Here is a 23,910-nt window from a genome sequence, read left to right on the forward strand (position 1 = left end):
CTTACTAGAGAAAAAAGTGTCCCACTCTTCTGCAATGCTTCATAGCCATAAGTTGGAGAACTGCATCTTGATCCATATGGACTATTCTGTTAATACTGTTTGCGGGAAGGGTTAAATCATAGATTAAGTTCTCTTGACACATAGTGTGCCATAAATCTTGCTTCTGCCAGCTTTGATTATTTCTTGTAAAATTTGTTACTTTAATTCAAATTGTCAAGTTCATCGACATAAAATTATTCATTGTATCCTCTTATAATTGCTTTGTCTGTAAAGTCTGTACTGATGGCTCCTGTCCATTATTTCTTGCTTTCTTTCATTTCCTTTCTTTTTTCGTTATTTTTGCACTGGCTGGACTTGAACTCAAATACTGGAATTATAGGTATGTGCCACCATGCTCATGCTTTTGTTTTATGTTTGTGTGTATATGTGTGTGTGTGTGTGTGTGTGTGTCTGTCTGTCTCTGTGTGTTTATGTGTATGTGTAAAAGGGGAGTCTATTTTATGCTGCTTTTACAGTAATATGCTATTTCTCTCCTCTTACAGTTTTAAAGAGTCTTTGTTGTTGGCAATTTTATTATGACAGGAATGTCCTGTGCTTATCTGGCTTGTGATTTGAGTCTCCTGAAGGTATGAGTAGATTTCTCATCAGTTTTGGGAAGCCCTAGGTCATTTTCTTTGAATATTGCTTCTACTCATTGATTCTCTTCCCCTTCTGGGATTCCAGTGACATGTGTTAGACATCTGAGTGTGTTGCACACGTGTCTCCTACTGATGCTTGTGTCCGGTTGCTTCCTCACTCCTGTTTGCCTTTGTGCTTCAGTTTGTGCTTCCTTTGTTGGTCTAGCCTTGGGTTCGTTACTTCTATGTTCTGCTGGGTCTGATTTGCTTTCAGGTCTATATACTGCTTTTTATTTTCAGACGGTGAACATTTAGCTCTCAAAAATAATAATGAACAATATTATTACTAATGATTATTTTGGATTGTTTTCAAGACAGGGTTTCTTTGTGGATGGCTTTGGCTGTCCTGGAACTAGCTCTGTAGACCAGGCTGGCCTGTAACTCAAAGAGATCTGCCTGCCTCTGCCTTCCAAGTGCTGGGATTAAAAGGTGTGCACCATCACTGCCCAGATAGGATAATTTTAATGGATCCTAAATTGGTAAACTCTCCTTCCTCTTCTCTAACACCCTCTTTATTGTATGTTCTGCAGTATAATACTGATCACTGTGCTCATGTCCTTGTATGTTAAGTCTACCTTATGAGTCACATGTTATTCTCTTGACCACAAATCATTTTCTTGTCTCTTCATGTTTGAACTGCATGACGGACATCAGAAAATATTCTAACAGTGGCAAATGATGCTGTCTTGTGCTAAAGGGATTTCTTGGTCTTTGGTTAGTGGTGGTAGGATCCATTAGCACCCTGGCCCAGACCTCCAGCAGGCTTACTGCTGCTCTGAGGCTAGTGAACCTCTATCTTCCCATACACCAAAGTCTTCAGACACCGTGTTCTGCCCTCTGAGTTCCAATTCAGCCTCCAATTTTCCAACCCTCCATTCCATGAACTGCAACATGTGGTGAAAATCTCCAGGGTACACTAGCAATGAGCTTGAAGCAAATGTGTCTCTTGCAAGTCTGCAGGACTGTGAGAAACCTCCCTTGCTCCTGAGGGTTTCTGTGCCCAGGCTCCTCCTACATCTGACCCCAGCAGCTGTGCTGCCTGGCTGACCCCAGTGGTTGATGAGGTCCGCCGGACCACTATACCTAGGCTCTGCACCCCAGCCTGAACCTTGAGCAAGAAAACATTTGCCTTGAATTTTCAGATGCTTTCTAGGAAGAAGCCCTAAGGACCTCTGGACCTAGCTCTCTCCTGAGCCCACAGAACGTCCTCTTATCACCCCAGCACCCACCCCATCCCTCCTATAAGAGCCTCCTCAGCTAAGGCCCAGCTGCACTTACCTTCTTGGCCTCAGCATTGTTTATGATCTCTCCTCATTTACTGTCACCCCTTGTCTTGGAACCAAGAAGAGCAGGTCCTCAGCTTCTAAGCCTTGGGTTTGCATTGTACCCAGAGTGAGAGGCAAACAGCCAAGAGCCATCTACAGGGTAAACTGAACTGTGAAATAGACTGGGCTCCCAGCCTGCTGACTCGAAGAGGTTCCAAGACTTCAGGGCTGCCCACAGGAAAAGATCCTAGGAGTGTCTTCTTAAATCTGTCCTACATAGCTCTAAGTTCTATGTGTCCACAAATTAAATCTACCCTGACTGACTATGTCCGAGGCTACCTTGTGCTGAAAGGTTCTAAGGAGGCTCTAGATACACTGCCAGATTCAGAGGGTGCTACAAGGACCCACCCAGGACTCACCATGTAGAAGAAAACACCAGTAAGGCACCCAGAAAATGAATGCTCATGGCCTCCACCTTATTTCCAGCCCATCATGTGGCCATCCCTAGGACATGAAAACCCCATCCCACAGCTCCTGGGCAGTGCTGTGTCTAACAGAAGGGATTGGCATAGCAGAAGGGCTCCAACACATCCTCAGGAGCCTAGCTAACCAGGACTGACATCTGAGCTTCCTAAAGGGAGCTTTGGAGCTCTTATGAACCGAGAGCAAACACTGAACTGTGTGGTACACCCACAGTAGGAAGTTTACGATTTCCTAGAGCTTGGCACTCAAGAGCTGCTAACCGCTCTGAGGCCCAGGAGAACAGACAAAAGTAGCTTCAGCTACTGTGGGCACAGAGGTATCACACAGGAGGATGTGTGGCCAGCTCTGCTGACTCAGAGGAGGCTGAACGCTTGACATTAACAGCCACCTCCCAGCCCTCATGACTCGGAGTAGGCTGGGCACGTGACTTCAGCAACCATCTTCAGCCCTCACCTTATTTTCCGCAGCAACGTGTGGAAGGGCCGGAACAGCTCAGACATGTCCTCCACCTTTCGGTCCAAGTTCAGGGGTCCATCTGCATAGACCACAAGGCCACTGTATTCAAGACACACAAGCCAGTGTGGTTAGGCTCTGTAGGCTGAGCGAGCCCTGTGATTTCAGCTTCAGCGTCTACAAGAAGACTGACAGCCAGCTGGGACCTGAGGCACCCACACTTAGCAAAGCCATAGCTTCCTGTGAGCAAAGTTTCAACAAATCAAGGAAAAGGTGGTCACAGTTACTCTCCAGACTTTACCATCACATTTAATGGCTTGGTTCACAGCAGGGCTCTAACAACCACAGAGTGTATCTGCTCGCCTCGATGCTGCAGATAGGTGAGGTCAAGATTCATTACTAACATCTACCTCACAGAAACTGAAAGACTATATCTGAGGAGGCTCGTCTAGAACCAAGCCTAAGATTGTCATATCGAAACCCAAGCAGGCGCTAGAGACCCATGTGGGTCTCTTATCACCCTTCAGGGCAGGAAACAGACACTCGTCTACCCACAGGCAGGACTGACCCGTCCCTGGATGTCCTCTCCTCAGGCTGGAGCGTTCCTCATTGTCCCAGCCCAGCACCCAGCTCAACACCTGCTGAAGGCCAATTCCACTCGGGGGCCACCTCTGGGCAGCCCTCATCCCCTTGACAACCACCTTCACCCTCTGGAAGCCCCAAGGCCTTCTGCCCGGCTCTGAGAGCACCAAAGTCAACCAAATCCCAGCTCTTCTCTCTCTAGGAACATGAGGTTAGGACTCTTCTCCAGTATCTCCTCCCGTGTTTCTGGGGCTGAGATGCTCAGGTTTGGTGCATCTCGGGAGCCCACAGAATATTCGCCTGTGCCTCTGCTCCCTCATGGAGGGCCCTACTTGTTTCTACCACTGTGACATGATCTCCTTGCCCGCAGAGTCTTAGTTGTCACCATCCCGGACAGAGTCCCTGTCCGTTTGTAACAGTCTTCTTTAACTGGGTACAGTTTGGTAAGAAAGTGACCAGCGGAATCAAAGGCACTATTTTCCCCTGGAAAGGTTGGGTTCTGTGTGCAAAACAAGAACGGAAAGTCATAGTAGAAACATACTGTGCTCCCTCTGGGCTCTGGTGCTGCTGAGTAGTGGGGACTGTAGAAACAGGAAACCAAACAGAAAAAGGGAGAAGACGTGGAGGTTCTGTGTGTGTGTGTGTGTGTGAGAGAGAGAGAGAGAGAGAGAGACAGACAGACAGACAGACAGACAGACAGAGCAGCAGACAGATAGAGACATGGAGACACACACAGAGAGAACTGGCTTACCTGGCTTACAAGATTGGGGAGCAGGGTAACTTCCAACTGCATGGGGCAGGGGACAAGCAGACTGGAGACATGGGGAAGGGAGGTCACCACAGTCACAGGTAGAATCCCTTCTTACTTAGGGGATCGTGACCTGTTTTTCTCCTTGGATTTCAACTGATTATGTGAGGTCCACTGCACTAGAGAGGGTAATCTGCTGAACTCAGAACTCTCTTCGTTTAAATGGTAACTCATCTTCAAACTGCACTCACAACATCCAGACTGGTGCGAATGCTAAAATATCTGGTTACCGCGACCGTGCTGACACACAGGATCGGTGATAATTCAAGATGCAGCAGCCACGTCCCAGCCGCGTTCACTGAAGACAGCATTCCCTCTTCCTCAAATGCTCCTGGCACCCTGGCCCAGGATCATCTGGGCACAGATAGAAGGGTTTCTGATCCCTTAATTCCATTTCACTGGTTGTCACTTCTTTCTGAGTGGGCAGGGCCACCATTTTTATTTGCAGTAAGTTTTGAAACAGACCATGTGAATCATTTTTTTATGTGAATCATTTCTAATTTTGTGTTTCTTTTTTGAAGTTGTTTTTTGCTCTGTAGGGCCCACGGAGGCTTCATAAGAATTTACTGAATGGCTTTCTATTTCTTCCATAAAGGAGGAAAGGAGGCTTGCAGGGACTGCACAGAATGTGACAGTCACTTTGGAGAGCACGGAGAGCCTCCCAGTTCATGACCATAGGCTATGGGCTGCCTTTCTATTGTGGTAGACTTTTTTCTCTATTTTTCCCCCCACAAATGGTCTGCAGTCCTTAGTGCTAAGTCTTTGCCCTCCTTAGCTAAATTTATTCCTGGGCATTTTATCCTTTTGAATGTTGTCTTTTAAATCTTGTACTTAAGGCTGAGGCTTAGTAAGACAGCATTTGCCTGGCAAGCCCTAAGCCCAGGGGTAATCCCCAGAACTGGAAAAACAGACAAACAACAAACAACAAATATAAGCACCTAAAAACTTCATGTTTCAAGTAACATTCAATTACATTCAATGGAATATTAACCCTAAAAAAAAGAGAAAGAAATCCCAACCCATTTTAATGTGCTGAGAGAAAATAAGCTAATTCCGAGTGGTTTTACTCACAGAAAATTCCTCATACTGTCAGATCCACATGGGAAGAAGAGCAGTGAGTGCCAGGAGGGGACAGGATGGTGGAAATCCATTCAGACAGGGATTTTTAGGATGGAGGTGGGCAGTGTCTGACAACACTGAAGTGATCACTCAGAAAGGATTAAAGAGATGGCCCAGCAGGTAAAGTCACTCACTGCCAAGTCTCAGGTCCTGAGCTCAATGTCCAGAATACACATCATGGAGGGAAAGCTGAATCCTGCAGGCTGCCCACTGACCTACACACACACACACAGACACAGACACACACACACACACACAGATACACACACATAGAAACCCGACAGACATAGACACACACATGCACACACACAGACACACACACGCATACACATACACAGACATAGACAGACACAAAGACACAGACACACAGAGACAAACACACATACACACAGACAGGTATACACAGACACAGACACAGACATAGACACAGACACACACACATATGCACACACACACACACATACACACACACAACTAATAAAAATTTTTAAAGGGCTAAAATGTTGTTTTATGTTATGTGTAGTTTATCACCATGGTAAAACCCTTATTTCTTTGCCTTCTGTTTACACAAGTGTTAATTTTTACATAGGGCTGGGGCTGTCACTCAGTTAGTATGCATGGTATGCAGGTAACTGGCCTGGCGTGTATGAGGCCCTGGTTCCAACCCCCAGCAGTGCATGCCTGTGAACCTATCATGTGGGAGGTGGAGATGGGAAACCAGCAGTTCTAAGTCATCCTTGGATACATAGCACATTCCAGGTCAGCCTGAGACATGTGAGACCCTGTCTTGAAGAAAGAAACAGTGGGCCGGAGAGATGGCTCAGCAGTTAAGAGCACTGGCTGCTCTTCCAAAGAACTCGGGTTCAATTCCCAGCACCCACATGGCAGCTCACACCTGCTGTATCGCCAGCTCCCGGGGATCCGACATGCTCACACAGACATACATGCAGACAGACGGCAGTGCACATGAAGGAAGTAAGTCACTGTTAAAAGCTATCTTGCACTAGCAGCATTTGGCTATGATTCCATAGTGATCACAGTGAGGATGTTTCCTTAACACTCGTCTTCTCTCTCATATTTTAGTGACAGAAGTATCGTTTCTAACCAGTGCCTTAGTTTTAGATATTCATCTCCTCAAATGTTTTTATTACAAGTTCAACTTTATGGGTAATCTGTATAACTATGCATTGAGTCTTGTCAGACCAAAGTGGCAAAATTCTACCAAAGCCCACCATGCCCCACCATCCAGAAAGTGCAGGAGGGGAGCCTGCCTTCCTGTGGGGATACAAACCCACAACACAAACCCTACAGAAACAAAAACTAGGCTTGAGAGAGAAAAGAGACAGACAAAGAGAATGGATGAATGAATGAATGTACTCTGGCATATGTGTGAATGTAGGTGGCACTCGTACCCACAAAGGGTAAGGAGTGTGCATTGTCTGTGATCCAAGCATTCTGAAGTTAGTGCCAACCAGTACCCAAGTCTGGCTGAGCTGTAACTGTGATCTGGAAATTCACGGATGGGTTGGATAGTGGGAAGCTGTACTTGTAGAATGTTAAAGACCAAATAGAGTGAGTATAATATCATGATGTGAACCCGGAGGTAAGGAACAATGAAGGAGGAGCTGGGGAGAAGGTAGATACTCGGAAAGGGGTCACTGAGGCAGAGGCCAGGCCGCTGCATCCACAGCTAGGGGCCGGTTTGTTATCCAGGAGGCAAGGCCTTGGCAGGGTACGAACAGGAGCAGTACCCTTCTTAATTGAAAATTTCCAGGACTACTGGTACCCCATACTAAGAGGTGCCATTGTTCTGACCAACAGCAGGTGGGGCCAAGGGCCAGGCTTACACAGATGGCTCTAAGGACAGATGGGACGTGTGGGAGCCAGCTACAGGGCTTGCTGTGGTGTGGACAGGCCTTCTAGGGAGCTACAGATGATGCCGACTTGACCCAGGTGAGGCCAGTGGGATCCCGGGCTGGTGGGCAATAGTGACCCTGTGACATAGGCCATGTTGGTCAACCAAAAGGGTGGGCTGGAGAGTCACTCCTGGATCTATAGGTTTTGGTGTCTTTATTCTTTTAAGGAGCCGTTTTTTAAAGATAAATACCTTGAAATTACATCAGAACCTAAGGGGGAGCTGCTTTCCAGGCCCCGCCCCTCCTGCCCAGGTAAAGCCTGACTCTTGGGATGAGTGCAGGGCCAGCCGGGCACACCGTGGCCTCATAACAGCAATACACGCTCACCATGTGAACACAGGGAGGACTCTCCTGGGCCTCCTCCTGGGAAGTTGCTAAGCGTGAGAAGCAAGAGAGCATGGGGTTGTAGGTTGTGTGGGCCTGGTGAGCATCAAGGGTGGTGGTGGGAGAGAAGCCCCCACAGTGGGGCTCGCCTGGGTGGACTTTATCAGAGACACTGCGCCTCTTGGTCCCTCAGATCCACACCTGGCTCTGAGGTTAGAGGCCTGCTCCTGAGGACCCTATCAGTTGACAGCACAATGTTCCGTCAGGAGCCAAAGCTCCTCCATGCCCTGAGCTCCCTGTCCCTGTGTCTGCTCTCCTTTCCCATATGCCCTGGCTGTACTCCACCTTGTGGAGATCCCGTCGATCCTCTCAGCTCTTTCTTAGGCCTTCCTTCCACCCTGAGGAGAAGGAGCTGCATGACTACCTCCAGGAGAAGCTACCCAGAATAAAGCCTACACCCACAGTGGCCTTACTCCACTCCAGGACAAGTGTTCTGGGTGGGCTACTGATCCAGTTGCCAGCAGTTTGGCACCCATGATAGTGGCCAGTGAGGAGTAGCCACTGTCCAGGCAGATGGGTGTGGAACCACTGGTAAAAAGTGGAAAAGAAACATGGAAAACAGACTTCAGAATAAAACAGCATAGTGGGGTAGACTGTGACCCCGTACTCATGGGGTAGAGGCTGGAGGATCAGAAGTTCAGGGTCATCATTGGCTACATCGAGTTCAAAGCCAGCTGGGACTGTATGAAACTGGCTTAACCCACCACCCATCAAGAAAGAAAACAGATTCCAGACTTAAATCTGGAAACAGCACAGGTGGGGGCTGTCTGACACCTCTGTTTATTTTAAAACCAGTGTGCTGCCTAAGATAAACTTCAGGGCGCTCCCAAGGGCTTCTGAATAAGTTTTCCCCCGACCCCACCTGAACTCAGCCAGGAGAGCAGTGGTCAGAGGAGGGAGGAAACACATGGCCCAATATGGCAGCTGGTTCTGCAGAGCTTCCCAGGGAAGCCAGCCCTTGGCCATCATAGGTGTATTCTCCTGGGTTGTGTATTCACCGGAACTAATGGACTCCACCTTCCTACAGAGCAGAAACCACTCACTCAAACCACATTCTCCCTTGGGAACTAGGGCTCCTCGTCTTCCCACCTCACCTGCCTCCCACAGCCCTGCACTGTGTGTGCCCACCTCACCCGCCTCCCACAGCCCTGCACTGTGTGTGCCCACCTCACCCGCCTCCCACAGCCCTGCACTGTGTGTGCCCACCTCACCTGCCCAGCACTAGGCAGCAGGACTCACTGGCTCAGTCTGCAATGTGAGCGCCACCCTCCCCAGCCAGGGAAACAGGAAGTTCTCTGAACACTTGGCTCCTCTCTGCTGAGGAAGCCAGTCGGGTAGACTGCTGGGGGCTGACCACAGCAGAGTCTGCAGTGTGTGAGGACCATTACCAGAACCCAGGAAGCAGAGGGCACTCACCACACAATGGCCAGCCGAGGAATGGTGAACATGAGAGCAGGCTCATAGTCGTCAATCATGTCCTGGGTCAGATACCCAAACTCCAAGGCTCTGGCAGAGGGAAAGGGGAGGGAAAGGGTGTCCATGGGTAAACTCCTAGTACAGTGGGGAGCAGAGTACCCCACCCTCTCTAGGACTCACACTCAGGGGTCAGGTGAGGAGGGCGGCCCGTGCCACCTCAGTCACGCACAGAAGCCTAGGCATGCTTTGCTTAGAAAGCCCCAGAGGAGCGGCCATAGCTCGGTGTGTTTTCCTGCCTGTTCCACCTCTGTTCCAATAAGGAAAGGAAGAGCAGGAGGTGTGGGAATCTGTGTGAAGATAGCTGTCATTCTGTCAGGTGTCTGTCTGTCATTACCAGTACTTTGAGTAACCCGAAAGCCAAGACAACTCAAGGGCCATGCACAAGCATGAGGCAGGAACATTCCCCAACCTAGCGCCTCCTGTGAAATCCAGGTTAGTTCCCTTCCCCCATGGTAAGCAGGTGGCTCTCCCAGTACAACAGCCCCCAAGCAGGTGCTAAGCCGAGCCAGCAGGACTTCAAAGCAAAAACGTAGACTCAGACACCTTGTTTTCTGGCAATTCAAAACACTGCTGATAAATCTGCCTTTTAAAAATAACAACTGACGTATGACTTAATCGGTTTCGAGATGAGCACCACAGTTGACACTCTGTGGTGAATCTTGGCCCCAGACTCTATTTGGAGAATCTGACTTTGAACTGCCGAACAAGGCCCACGGCTGGCCACCCTCATAACCCACCCGTGGTGAATAGGCCTGAGCCCTCATAGGCCTACAGAGGCTCTGAGGTGAGCAGCAGCAGAAGTGGGGAGGTGGGCGGGGTGAGGAAGGAGAGAAATGAGGGGGGCAGAGGACAAGGGAAGAAGGGGACAGGGAGGGGGAGGGGCTAGACAGCAGCTGCCTGTCTGTCACATGACTCCACTGACCTGTGAGCCCAGAGCAGAGGGACCCTGGGGTTAGAGAGAGTGATGGCTCTGCCCTCTGTGCTCTGGTAGGCATGAGGAGAAAGGAAAGCAGCAGGCTGCTGCCTTCCCACCTGGGCATCCCTGACAAGATGCTACCCTGAAGAGCTGCCCTTACCTCTCCACCGTCTCACAGAACAGCACGATGACCTCCTGCTGCACATAGTACTCCCTGGGGGACTTCACTGGCACCATGGCTGAGACATAGCTGCAAGGCAGAGGCAGTCAGACCTTTGTTCCCCAGCTCCCCAGGCCTCCCCGAACAAGAACATGAAATTAGATCCACAGCTCAATACCACCACTACCCGTGCCATCGGTTTCATAAATACACACCTCCTAGCTTTACAGGAACCATTCAAACCAGAGCCCCAAGTCCTGCCCCAGCTCAGCCCTGGCTGCCATGAAACCACCACACCTACTTATGTGACTGTTTCTACCCAAGCCCCAGCCATGAGCAAGTAACGCATTAGTGTACGTAGACCCACGAGGGGAGCAGGCTCCTGGGAGAACCCTTTTCCCACGGAGTGCAAACTCAGGCCCCGTGTACCTACCTCAGCTGCCCAGGAGTGGCTGAGCAGCCGGGGGTGTTTGTTTACCTGATCCCAGGTAAGAACATTTTCACGCCTTCTAAACTAGCAACTCTATTTTTTTTTCCTTGCCATGAGACACAAGAAAATCGTACTCATCGTCTGCACTCGGACTTCTGAGAGAATACTTCCTTCTAGAGGCCAGTCATGGTATCCTACCATCAGTAGGCATGGACTTCCTGTCTGCAAGCATCACAAAGTTGGTGCATAGAGCACACCAGGCCTCTCTCTCCCTTAAGCCTGTCCTGAGCCCTGTCCCCCAGGGGCTGTGACTGCCAGAGCCCTGCTGGACTCTACACCCTCTGCTTTCCCTCTTCCTTTGAAGGCTCCCTTACGTCCACCCACAAAGATCCCCAGGAGTTATCCGCCAACCCCTCCCTCATCATTCTACATAGAAACATCAAGATGTGGCCCCAAGGAGTTGGCATCCCAAAATTAGGAGCAAAAGCCACCATTCCAAATGTCTAAAGCGTATGCCTGGGGCCATCAAGGTCACCTCAGTTCAAACTCGGCAAACAGAACATCAAAGCGTCTCAGCGCCTCCCGCATCTTCTCCGTGTAGGTGTTGAGGTCTCGTAGTGCCTGGTCACGGAGAGCGCCCCGCACATCCTCCAGGCTGCGCGTCAGCTCCTTGGCCAGCGGCCGCATGGCCATGCTCTCCAGCTCACGATTCATGATGATGGAGCCAGCTGCCAGGCACTGTGGGCAGGAGAGGGTGCTTCAGAGTGGCCAGGAGCTCTGAGAAGTCCTCAGGGAACCTGACCCTGTGCACCTCAAGGCCTCAGTGCTCAGTGTGGGATTCAGTATGGGGGACCCAGGGAGGTGACTCTCATCGCCTCCTGGTCCAGGGTGGCTGCTTGGAAGGAGCCAAGAGTGGCTAAAGGCCACACTCAGGGTTGTGTCCTGGAACAAGATAGAAGCAAGGATCCAGCCACCCTTCAGGCCATGACCTCTCGGGGAAGTCATAGACATCTCTTGCACACACACATCTAAGATAATGGGAACACGATCTCCCTGGTAACCATGATCATTTACTTAAGAGGCATCCTACTCCTAGTTGGTGAAGAGGCTTCCGTGCACCCTCAAACCCCCACATCTGTGAAAGGCCTCATCCTGTGCTCAGAAACATAGGAGTCTGCCTGCTTCTGTCAAGGTGTGGACCAAGAAGAACGGACGGCTCCCAGCTGGCTTCTTCCAGTGCGGATGCTCAGTCCACTCGCTAACCTTCACCAGTTAGGGCAGAACCAATCCGCCAGCCAATCAGTCGGCATCAATCGGGACAAGGAGCAATTTCCTGTCAGCTGAGGGAAGGGGTCACTGACTTCCCAGGTGTTTCCTGAAGGAGAGCATTGAACTCCAGGTGCCATTCCCCTCAGCAGCACCCCCCGTGCATGCACACCAGCTAAGCTAACTGAGCTGGACCTGTCTCCTTTCACAGGCCCTCACAGGAGCCTCTGCCCCGGGCCAGGCCGTACAGAGTGAATACTAAAACTTGACGAGAACAATCTGCTGCAGCTCCCAAACCAGCCAGAATCTCCAGAGGGCTCAGAGGAGAGGAGTGGAGTGGGGGGAGATGAGACAAGACGGAGCACGGGGCAGGTAAAGTCCACAGTTGCAGAGGGAGGGATGTCAGGGAGGACAGCACAGAGGAATGATGGATGGATGGATGGACAGCTGCAGTCAGAGCCCTGGATCCCAAGTCAGTGCTTTGAGAACACAGTCAAGGGAGAAATGCTGGGACTTCACTTTGTTGAGGGGTTCAGGAAGTTTCCAGGAATGGGTAACAGTGATCCTACTACCTTATGGGGAAGCCATCTTCCTGTCACCAGAAGATAAGCTAAAGTGAGAATGTGGTGGAGTAAGGCCCCTGAAGAGTGCCCCCTGATGCCGTCACGGCAGTGGGTGGGTGAGAACTACGCTCACACTGGTATTTGAGGAGCAGTGACAGGATCCTGATGCCTGGGGACCTGAGAGTCTCCTAACAATCACACAAGAAACTTCCTCTGCACCCGTGGTAGTGGGGAGCACGGGGTTACAGCTCCACATGATGTGTCTAGGGCTGGTGGCCAAGGAAGCTCAGATCACACCTTCTGGAAACAAAAGGCAACAGAACCCCTGGAAGAGATAGCAGGCTTCACATGGCCATGGCTGGATAAAGATGTTCAATGCTAGGGCCCACAATTCCAGCAGCTGCCCACTACCTCAGCCCCGAACCACAGCTGGCCAGCCAAGTTGTCGTGCCGGATCTCCTCTGGAAACTTGACGCAGAAATCCCGAGGGGCTCGGTCCTGGGGGATACACTCCTCCATGATCTGATTAATGATGTTTAACACATTGTCCTGAAACAGAAAGAAAGATTGCTCACCCAGACAACAGAAGTGATCTAGCAGCACATCCTGCCTCACCACAAGAAGGCTCGAACAGAGGGAATTGCCCATAACCATCCCTTCCTGGGACAACTCCCGCTAGCGCTCTGTTGCTGGCACACGGTCCTGTGACAGCTCATTTGATGGCTGAGCAGTGGACTTCACACCACTCTTTATAACAACTGAACCATCTTCCCAGGAAAAAAGAACTTCAACTTCCTTCCTTGCCTGTCCCCCTAAATGCCTGGAGCCATGGCTATCTCGGGTGCCTCTGAACACCCATACAAGTTCTCATAAACACTAGGTCAATGGACTCCTATAAGATCTTGACTTTGGGGACCGGGGAGAAAGCTCAGCAGATAACGCTTGCTGTATAAACCTGAGGCTTGAGTTTGGATCCCCAGCGCCTACGCTTAAAAGCAGGGTACAGGTTACCCCAGCACAAGGGGTGGGTGTTGAGACAGGACAACCCCGGGAACTTGCTGGCTCCGGTTTCAGTGAGAGACCCTATCTCAAAAAATACGGTGGAGAGCAGTTGAGTACCTAACCACAGTGAGTAGAGCTTGGACTAACACAGCTCTGATCAGCCTAAGACCTTAAGAAATCAGGGGCACCTCCTGAGTGGCTGTGTTGAGGCTGAACGTGAGACCTCCCACGGGGTCCCAGATGGTACTTATTGCAGAAGTTGTACAAATCAGGGAGTAGAGCTTCCCTGGGGAACAGGTCATTAGGGATAGCTGTGTTCTCTCTATAGACACTCACTATAAGATAGAGTCCCACGAAAGAAAAAAAAATCAACAAAGTTCAGTTGAGATGACGAATAAAACTGACAAAGTTCTACCAACCAACAGGAGAGAAGGTATCATTGTACGTCCTACCGACATTAAAAACGACTCCATGAACAATTCACGCTGACAACTTAGATGGAATTCCTTGGACTAGACCAACTACCAAAACTCTTCAAGAAGACTTAGAAAACCTGAAAAGCCTAGTGTGCATTCAGTCAAATGAAGCTGAAGTAAAAATATTGCCACAGAGAAACCTCTAGATTCAAACAGAAAAATAACATCAATTTGACACAAACTCACAACCCCCTCCACCCCCAAAATGCAGAAGTGAGAGTCTCTCCAACACACTGTATAGGTGCACACTATATCCTGATACCAAAACAAGGCTGGGTGAGTCATCCTCATGACTACAGATACAGAACTTCTGCTGTTTTAAATTCATACTTTGAGACGGAAACTTATATATACCAGAATGGCCTCAAACTTACAGTGCAGCTGCGGTTGGCCTGAAACTCCTAATCTTTCTCTGTCTCTCAGGTGCTGGGTTACAGGAATGTGACAGCCTACCTAACTATATTACATGCAAAAATTCTTAACAGAATTCGAGCAGATAAAAATGATGGCATAAAAAGGTGTATTGTGCCGTGAGAGTAGAGAGAGAAGCCCTACTAACATGTCTGACGGCCTCTGCTTTGTTTTTTTTCTATTTGTGGCTGGTCACAGGCATTGAACCCATGACCTTACACACGATAAACAAGAGTTCTTATCCTGGAGCTATATCTCCGCCATTCTACAGTTTGAGAAGTCCGCTTTGCTAATGAGTAGGGTCAAATGCTGTCCTATCTTTCTGGCTTATGTGTGATGCCAAGTTGGTTTCTTCACTCTCTTTCTACTGGGAAACCCGTATGTGACAAAACTCCAGCATCCATCCCTGATAAGGGCCCTCAAGCAAGATATGAATAGCAGGCAACTCCCTTGCCATGATGAAGGGAGTCTGCAGAAATCCTACAGCTAACACGCTTGAAGACAAAAGACTGACGGCTGACTCTCCCAAGGTTGGAGCAAGTCTGCTCACTACCTATGCCAAGCACTGGACTGGAAAGCCAGTCAGGGTCTCAGGGAGCAGGGCATGGCACACAACACAAAATCAGACAGACAGGGAAGAGAGAAAGAGAATAAGACTGGAGTTAGAGACGGCCCCGAGGTTAAGAGTGCACACTGCTCTTACAGAGAACCCGCGTTCAGTTCTCTGAACTCCGCCGAGGCAGGACACAGTTGCCGGTAACTCTGGCTCCAGGGGGATCTGACGCCCCCTCTTCTGGCCTCCACAGGCACCTGTGCTCACATGCACTACACATGCATACACACAATCTAATAAGAATAAATCTTTTAAAAAAGAAGCACAAAACTTTATTTGCAGAAAACATTTATAGAAAAAAATAGTCTCTAAAAGAATGATGTCGAAATTAGTGAGTTAGAAAGTGATCCATGATGGGCTGGAGAGATGGCTCAGTGGTTAGGAGCACTGACTGCTCTACCAAAGGTCCTGAGGTCAAATCCCAGCAACCACATGGTGGCTCACAACCATCTGTAATGGGATCCGATGCCCTCTTCTGGTGTGTCTGAAGACAGCTACAATGTGCTTATATATAATAAATAAATCTTTTTAAAAAAAAAAAGAAAGGAAGGAAGGAAAAGAAAGTGATCCATGAAATACAGCTGGGAACCAGGCACAGTCTAGCTACTTGCCAAGGCAGAAATATCACTTGACCCTAAAAGTTCAAGGCCAGCTTAAGCAACATACAGAGAACCCTGCCTCAAAACTATGTGTGTGTGCATTCTTTTTTTTCTTTCTCCTCTTTTTCTTTCTCCTCTTCTTTCTTTCTTTCTTTTAAGATTCATTTATTTATTTTATTTTATGTCTGAGTACACTGTAGTTATCCTCAGACACACCAGAAGAGGGCATCCAATCCCATTACAGATGGTTGTGAGCCACCATGTGGTTGCTGGGAATTGAACTCAGGACCTCTGGGAGCCAGTGTTCTTAACCTCTGAGCCATCTCTCCAGCCCTTTTCTCATTTTTCTTGACATGCAATTTTTTTTTTTTTTTTTTTTTTTGATTCTTTTTTTTTTTGGAGCTGGGGACCGAACCCAGGGCCTTGCGCTTCCTAGGTAAGCGCTCTACCACTGAGCTAAATCCCCAGCCCCTTGACATGCAATTCTTAAACTTCTTGCAATCTCTGAGGTAATATAGATCTTACATTAAAGAAATGACAGGTAGCCAGGCTCTGAGTAGCTTTAGGGTGAGACTGGCCATTATAGGACACAGGCCTAGATGTTCAACTTTAATTGTCAAACTGCAGGGAGGAGAGGGCATCAGCCATACCTGTGCATGAAACCTCCATAAACAAAGAACCCACAGGGTCCAGGGGGCTTCTGGGTTGGTAAACTGACCTGCAATCTAGGATGGACCATCTTCCAGCTCCATAGAGACAGGAATGTCTTGCTCAGGCAATGACCCAATATCACCCTGAGCACTTTTCAGGAATGTGCAATGTGCACACATGTCCCATCACAAACACAACACGTGAAGGAAGCACTCTCCTCAATTCTGACAGAAAGCACCAGAAGCACTGGGCTGAGGGCACCCAGCTGGCATAGGGGGAATCTGACCTTTCTACTGTCAGAAGTGGTGAGGGACCTTGTAAGAATGGAGGGCAGGGAGCAGGGAGAACAGCACATGTGACCTGAGGCCTTAGGTGTGACCGTATGGCCTCGGGTCACAAGATGAGTTTATAGATGTCCCATATCTTTCTACAGAGCAGCATCAAGCACTCTTAGAGACTAAATTTGGTAAAGCAATGCCAGGTAGAACACCATGAGGAGACATGAAATTCTTGGTTCATGAGCAAAACTTGCATGGGGCGCCAAGGATGAGACCTGGGGTCAGGCCGGGAAGCAGCGGGGTATGTGTCTGGACTGGGGCAGGGGAGAAACTGAATCAGCACAGACAGTATGACCATGGAGGAGCCAAAAAGAGCAGGGAGCTGCATCCTGGACTTTAGAGGCTGGAGAGTGTGGAAGAAGTGACAGCGGAGGAGGGCAGACAGGGGACAGGGTCCTGTGAGCCATGTGATGGGTGTGTACAATCTCCTGTCCCCATGTTCCCTCCCAGACCCCAAGACAAGAAAAGAACACCTGGACCTAAGTGTTCCCCCCCAGACCCTTCTTACAGCACAAGATTCACTGTGAACCCTGACCCTTGACCTAAGAAGGGACGACCTTCCCCCAACCTACCTAAAATAATACTTTGTCCATGACACACCAATGAACACCCAGCTCAGAGTGAGACAGGAGGCTGGTCATAGCCATGTCCCAAGTGTCCTGCTTCCCAACAGAGGAGAACAAGAGGGGAAGGAGTCTCCAATCCTGAGCATCTGTGGACCTTTTCACTTTTGCAGGCAGCTCCCTCGTAACCGCCCTCATAGGAACTGTTGCTCCTGGAGGCAGAGAGGCTGGCCTTGGAGGAGCCGAGGGCATCTATTGGAACATCCAAACAGACACATGGTAGGTGAAGGCTGTGTTGAACAGCTCAGAGCCAGAGAGCCCAAAGAAAGATGGAACAGATCACGACCCACAGACAGACACTCACGGTGTCTTCCACTGGAGCTCCAAGGGAACAGGCCATACGCGAGGGCGTGAGGAGAAAAGGATGCCCTAGGGCAGCCTGGAGTGTGATTAGTTTGGCTACTTTGTAGAGAGCAGATGCAGCAAGGTTTTGAGGACCTGAGTGACAGTTATGGGCGGGCTCTCTGTCGGGTGAGTACGCACCAGCCCACCCCTCCCAGAATAGAGGACCCAGGAAGAACTTGAAGGCGAAATACAGAAAGACAGTTCCTGAACTTTCGAAAGACTGTGCTTGTCACTTGACAAAACTTTGTCCCTGCTGGAAGCGCCTCATGAACGTTGGGTGCGCTGGAAGAAAACGCTGCTGGTAAGGTATTTTTAGCAGCAGCTTCCAGAGCTGTCTCTGAATTATGCAGCAAAAGCTTCCAGCACCGTGAGTCAGCAGCTGAGTGCAGTGACATCCCCCACAGCTAACTCTGCACACATACCCGGCCAGAGCGGCCACAGAGACCAGAGCAGCCAGAGCCAGGGCCTCCCTTCCCAAGCCAGCTGCCCTCCACTTCGCTCTAGCCTCAGCTTCTGCTCTTCCCAGGCACCCTGTGCACTTGCAACCTAGCTCCCCATCCCCCATGATCCTGCCCTGCCCAAGACTACCCTCTTCTTGGGTCTAATCTCTTCACTATTTCCAGGGTCCCAATTACATCCTGACAGGGTGAGATCAGGTGGCAAAGCCCCATGCTTACCAGGACAGGTCACAGCACCCATCCTCAGTTACAGACACTTACCCAACCCAGCACTTCCCCTAAGAACTCCCAAAGATGGACACACAGCCCCATGCCCCCACCGTCCCACTCACCTGACAGGAGCGGAACTGGCTGACAAGCAGTGTGCACCTCTGGGGCTCCTTCCGCCCATCCAGGCTGTCTAGCTCTGCAGCCACCTGGTTCAGCTCCTCATCGGCATAGTAGAACTGGGCCAGCAGCTGTGGGTCTGACCTCTGCAGGAGAGAGAGGTACCGGAAACATGAGGAGGTGGTAACTGCTGGAGGAGACCTGATAGCTGGTGGCCTTGTTCCTGCAGAGCAGGCTGCCCCTGTGATGACGCCCAGGGCTAAGCCTCTAACCTGGACTCCTCTATCCCAAGCAGTAGCCATCTCACAGGATTTCTCCATAAGAACCTTTAGGAATACAATCAAGGCAAAAGCCAGGCTGTTGGGGCAATGCCCGCTTAGCTCACCCTACACAAAAGACCCTTGTTAGAATCCCAGAAAAGAGGAAGAGAGAGGCCCAGGGATGACAGAAAACCTCTTAGGGAAAATAAAAATTATATAAACAAGGCCTATTGGCACATACCTGCCGTCCCAGCACTAGCGAGGCTGAGGTAGGAGGATTATGTATTTGAAATGAGCCTGAGACTTTGTCTAAGAAAAGGTGTTTAATTTACAAGTCTAAACAGAAATGACAAAGACAGCCAGGAAAGGAAGGAGCCATTATTATTATTATTATTATTATTATTATTATTATTATTATTATTATTATTATTTCACTCCAATGAAATGAAAATGATTGGCAGAGTTTGTGATCAATCTTCCATTCCCTGCCCTCTGAAGACCTCCCTGCCCTCTCAACCCCATTTCTTAATACTGGGGAACACCAGTTTCCTCAACTCAGAGGCCTCCCTTCCACTAACTCATAGGTGCTCTGGTTCTGGTTTTGCAACAGCCCAACTCTGAGGAGAACCCAGGCTCCCTGTCTCTTCCATTTGCCTGATATCTGCCCACTGTCTCTCTGCTGCAGCCCACTGGCTGGGTCACACAATGGTCCCCTGGGCTCCTAGGTATCAAGGACTCCTTCCCTAGAGCTGTCAGTCCAGGGTTCAGAGAAGTGAAGGAGAAATGGTGAAGCCCCAGCATGTTCCGGTAAAGGGCGCTCGTGATTGCAGGAAGAAAGACATGGGAGAGGACTGAGGACAGATACATGGCTCAAGACAGAGCATTCACCTAGCGTGCACAAGGCTCTGGCTCAGCCTCCAAAACCAGAAGGGAAGGAACAAAGACCCAAGAGAGTAGAATACACACAAATGTACCAACCCTAATGCAGCGCACATGGGTGCACACATGCTCACAGAGAACACGTGCTGGTACCTGGCCCACTCTCTTCCACCCATGCATGTGGCTGTGTTTACACCTCAGTGTGTTAACTTCTGGGCATTACTGTAATTTCTCTATCCTTCCCTTCCCTTCCCCTTCCCTTTCTTTACCCTTCCCCTTCTCCCTTTCCATCCCTTTCTTTCCCTTCCTTTCCCTTCCCTTCCCTCCCCTTCTCCTTCTCCTTCTTTCCCCTTCCCCTTCCCTTCCCTTCCCTGCCTTGCCTTTCCCTCACAGTCCCTTTCTCTGCCCCTTCCCCAAGACTCCCAAAAAGGCTCAAGGAGGCTTTTCCTTAACTACAAGGCCTTGATCACAAACACGAACCTCCCAACTAGTCAAGGATACTGGGGAAGGAAGGGAACACCGAGGTGTGGTCAAACAGCCCCTTATGGGGCTGGCTAAGTAACCTATCAGAATCTGCATAGCACGTCACAGACAGCTACAGTGCTAAATCAAGATGGGTAGCAGACCTTCCCAAGACATCCTGCAGAGAGCTGAGTGGGGACTCCCAGACCTGCCTGATCTGGCCTAGATGCAGATGCAGCACCTTACCCTTTACCTGGTTGGTGACATCCCATATGCAGAGAGAGAAAGGCCCCTTGTGCCACATGGCTGCACCCACTGCTGGCCACCTACCCCTCTACACCTGGGCTGACTTCTCAGCTACTGCCACACCCAGGAGGGCTGTGACCAGAGACTGGGATGAGATGAGATCCAGGGGTATAGTTGGGTCTGGGAGTGAGCTCAGTGGGTACAGGTCTGCCATGCAGGCATAACGACCTGAGTTCGGACCCTCAGAGCCCAGGTAAGACATGGTAGTTTACATCTGTAACCACAGCACTCCTACGATAAGATAGGAGGCAGAGATAAGAGGCCCTAGAAGCTCACAAGCCAGTGAGTCTGAGCACAGAGAATAACAACAGAGACCCTATCTCCAACAGGATCAGGGGCAAGGACTAATGCCCAAGATTGCCCTCCGACCTCCACGTGTGTGTCACGGCACAGACACCAACCTGCAGCTGGTCTATGCTACTCTGTGGGTTCTTTCTCCTACCCTTTATCCCCTGCTCCCCTCACCCCTCCCCCTCTCCCCACTAAATGGAAGAGAAACAAGGATAGATGGGGATCAACCAGAAAACTCCCTGAATCTCATTTCTTTCCTTTTGTTTCTTCTTTGACCACAGCTACTAACAAACCACAACCAACAACCGCCCCCCTAGACTCTCAGGGCCCTCTGGAAAGTTCCCAGAATTCCAAATGTCACACAGCCACAGACGCTCTCTGCAGTTGGTTAAAATCATGCCTCTGCCTGAGCAGGAGGCAAGCCGAGGTCAGCGGCTACAGACAGTCCGAAGCAGCCCCACATCCCACCCCTGGGATGAAAACGAAAGCACATTCTTACAATGTTTCTGTGGGTTTTTTCTTTTTAAAGAAGCCAAGATTCCAGAACTGTCAAAAATGTCACTACACCAACCCATGTGCTCACGCACACACAACTGAGAGGACTCAGCTCATGAAGTTCAACATCCAGAGTTCAATCCCCTGGGCCCCAGTCGTAGAAGGAAAGGACTGGGCTCTACAAACTGACCTCTGCATGCATGTACAAATAAAATAAAAATCATTTTTGAAAAAGGCAGGGTGGGAGACAAGAGACACATTTATTCCTCTCTTCCCACCACACAATTCTGGCAGGGCCCTGGCCCTGCTCCTCCCTTTAATGGACATGGCTCTCACAGGCCAACTCACTCTCTGACAGCCCCTAGTCCCAGTCTGGCTTGTGTTGCCCCCTAGCTTCTCCTAGGTGCCCCTGACATTCCCTGGGGAAGGAGGAACAGTCATAGACACACCCGTTTCCCAGCAGACAGAAATAGCTTCCTCCTGTTACCCCTTTCTCCTGGAAGGCGTCTGGCTCCTTCTCAAGCAGGGACAAACTTATGCTGTACACCTCGTCAACGGTACGGCCCACTTTACTTGTCAGTCAGCTTAAAGTGGTCAACTAGGTCAACAGAAGCCTAGTTCCCTTCTGACCTCAACCCCACCAGCTCCCCAGCAAGAAATGCTAGAAAGGGAAGGCTTGGCAGACAAAGCACAGAGCAGCTGACTTTGGCCTAGGGTTGTCAGGAAAGTTCCGTCAGTTTCCCAGGTTGCAGCCCACCCATCACCAAGGAAAGGACCCAGCCTCAAGAGGGCTACATGTGGTCTCCTTGGCCCTCCCACCTCCCTCTTGCCTGTGCTCTACAGAAACCAACAGCACCCATGTGTTCATGGGTGAGTGTGCACATGGCCTGTGTATGTATGAATTATGCATGTGCATCTCTGCATGCATTTCTACTAGTGTGTACATGCATTTATGTATGTACACATGTGTGATTTCAGTATGGGGAGGACCTAAAGTAGAGACCTAGCATTCTAAATCATAGAATCAAGGTTCCCCCTCTGCCCTATATTCTTCATTTATGACCAAAGTGGGACTCAATCTCTCTCTCTCTCTCTCTCTCTCTCTCTCTCTCTCTCTCTCTCACACTCACACACACACACACACACACACACACACACACACACGCATAAAATAAACACACAGGCATCTAGAAGAAAGTGTAAGAATGTTCAGAAAATATTACAAAAACACAAAATGATGTCCGTGCTGTTTTAAATTTCAGCTGCCAATGGAGCACCAGGCCCCTCAGACTAAAGAACCAAAGTGCTTCTGTGTTCCCCACAGGCCACAGTGTGGGAGCAGAACGGATCCTAAATCACTATGTCAGTCACGCCTATCCCAGGCCCCAGGTGTTGTGAGGAGGAAGCCTCCAGGCAGGTGTCCCAGGAAATGAATTAACAAAACCAATGAGACTCAATTTGTCCTGATTAAAGGATCCAAGAGAAAATTTTGGTTACTAAGTCTGTAATTTGCAGAGTAGAGCCCAAAGAGCCAATTCAACAGCTCACTACTCAGTGCTGTACCAGCGGGGTGGGCACTGGCCCCATGCAGGTTGGCTCACAGGCCTGACACAGGAAGGCGGCATACTGATTTTGTGGGTTTTTTTTTTTTAATTTTTATTTCATGTGCATTGGTGCTTTGCCTGGATGTATATCTGTGTGAGGGTGTCAGATCCCCTGGAACTGGAGTTACAGACAGTCGTGAGCTGCCATGTGGGTGCTGGGAATTCAACCTGGATCCTGTGGAAGAGCAGTCAGTGCTCTTAACCACTGAGCCATCTCTCCAGCCCAGATTTTAAGTGTTTTGATGTCCCCAAAGAAACTGTATAGGACAAAGGGATCATCATGAGTAGGAGGAGGTAGGTACTTTGTTAAAAAGTATGCAGTAAAAACTGCAACATTGTAAAATCATACCCTAACTGTAGGAATGCCTTTAAAACAATACTGCCTGGATACTGTCTCAACTATATCCACAGCCGAGGACAGGGAAAAAGGTTAGAACAGGTCTTGGATTTTTTTTTTTCACTAGTGATCCCTTTCCCAAGAAACCTCCAGATCACCCTGTTTATATAAGTACATAAAACAGGTATACAAATCAAACATTTACTCATAAATTAATCATAAAGAATTTTGGGCTGGAGAGACGACGGCTCAGTGGTTAAGAGCATTGGCTGCTCTTCCAGAGGTCCTGAGTTCAAATCCCAGCAACCACATGGTGGCTCACAACCATCTGTAATGAGAACTGATGCTCTCTTCTGGTGTGTCTGAAGACAGCGACAGCGTTACTTATATATAATAAATAATTTTTTAAAAAAGAATTTTATTTTAAAACAATTCTTTGAGGGCTGGGTAGACAGCTCATTGGATAAAGTTCTTCTGTGCAAAGGTGAGGACCTGAGTTCAGATCCCTAAAACCCACTTTAAAAAGCCAGGCATGGTTTTGTAATCCCAGTGCTCCTCTGGAGGGAAGAGAGGTGAAGACAGGAAGACCTCGGAAGCTCACAGGCTGGCTAGCCTGGTGTGTGCAGTGGCAAACGACAAAGAGGAGACCTTGACTCGAACAAGGTGGGTGGCAAGGAGGGACACCTGAGGTTGTCCCCTGATCTCCCTGTGGTGTGACTGTGCCTGTCCTCACACTCTGCAGATACACCGAGCAATTATAAAGTTAAGTCACAATACAGAGTGGACCAACGCAGCACTAACTACAGGAAGTTGCTTGCATTATTTATTCTCTCAGAAGCCTGGGCCCTGAGGAGTGTGGCTGTCAGAGTGGACACACTCATAGCGTGGGCGAGCTTGGGTCCTCCTTGCAGGGGCCCTCTGAGTAGCCATGGGTG

General features: G+C 49.5%; 1 protein-coding gene across 4 annotated transcripts in view; it reads right to left on the reverse strand.

The window, feature by feature from the left end:
• Zfyve28 (zinc finger FYVE-type containing 28) overlaps positions 1-23,910 on the reverse strand; it is an 85,262-nt gene that overhangs the window by 24,812 nt on the left and 36,540 nt on the right. For all 4 annotated transcript variants that reach the window (XR_004389423.1, XR_004389422.1, XM_032915991.1 and 1 more), the window contains exons 2-7: positions 18,347-18,487; positions 12,910-13,047; positions 11,205-11,407; positions 10,240-10,329; positions 9,104-9,193; positions 2,879-2,980 (exon numbers count right to left, since the gene is read on the reverse strand). Coding sequence is in view for 2 of the 4 variants with exons in the window: in XM_032915991.1 (XP_032771882.1) it covers positions 2,879-2,980; positions 9,104-9,193; positions 10,240-10,329; positions 11,205-11,407; positions 12,910-13,047; positions 18,347-18,487 (764 nt within the window). In the remaining 2 variants the exon portion in view is untranslated. The remainder of the gene's footprint in view (positions 1-2,878; positions 2,981-9,103; positions 9,194-10,239; positions 10,330-11,204; positions 11,408-12,909; positions 13,048-18,346; positions 18,488-23,910) is intronic.

This window comes from Rattus rattus, chromosome 11 (assembly GCF_011064425.1).
Source record: "Rattus rattus isolate New Zealand chromosome 11, Rrattus_CSIRO_v1, whole genome shotgun sequence".
In the NCBI taxonomy this organism is placed as follows: Eukaryota; Metazoa; Chordata; class Mammalia; order Rodentia; family Muridae; genus Rattus; species Rattus rattus.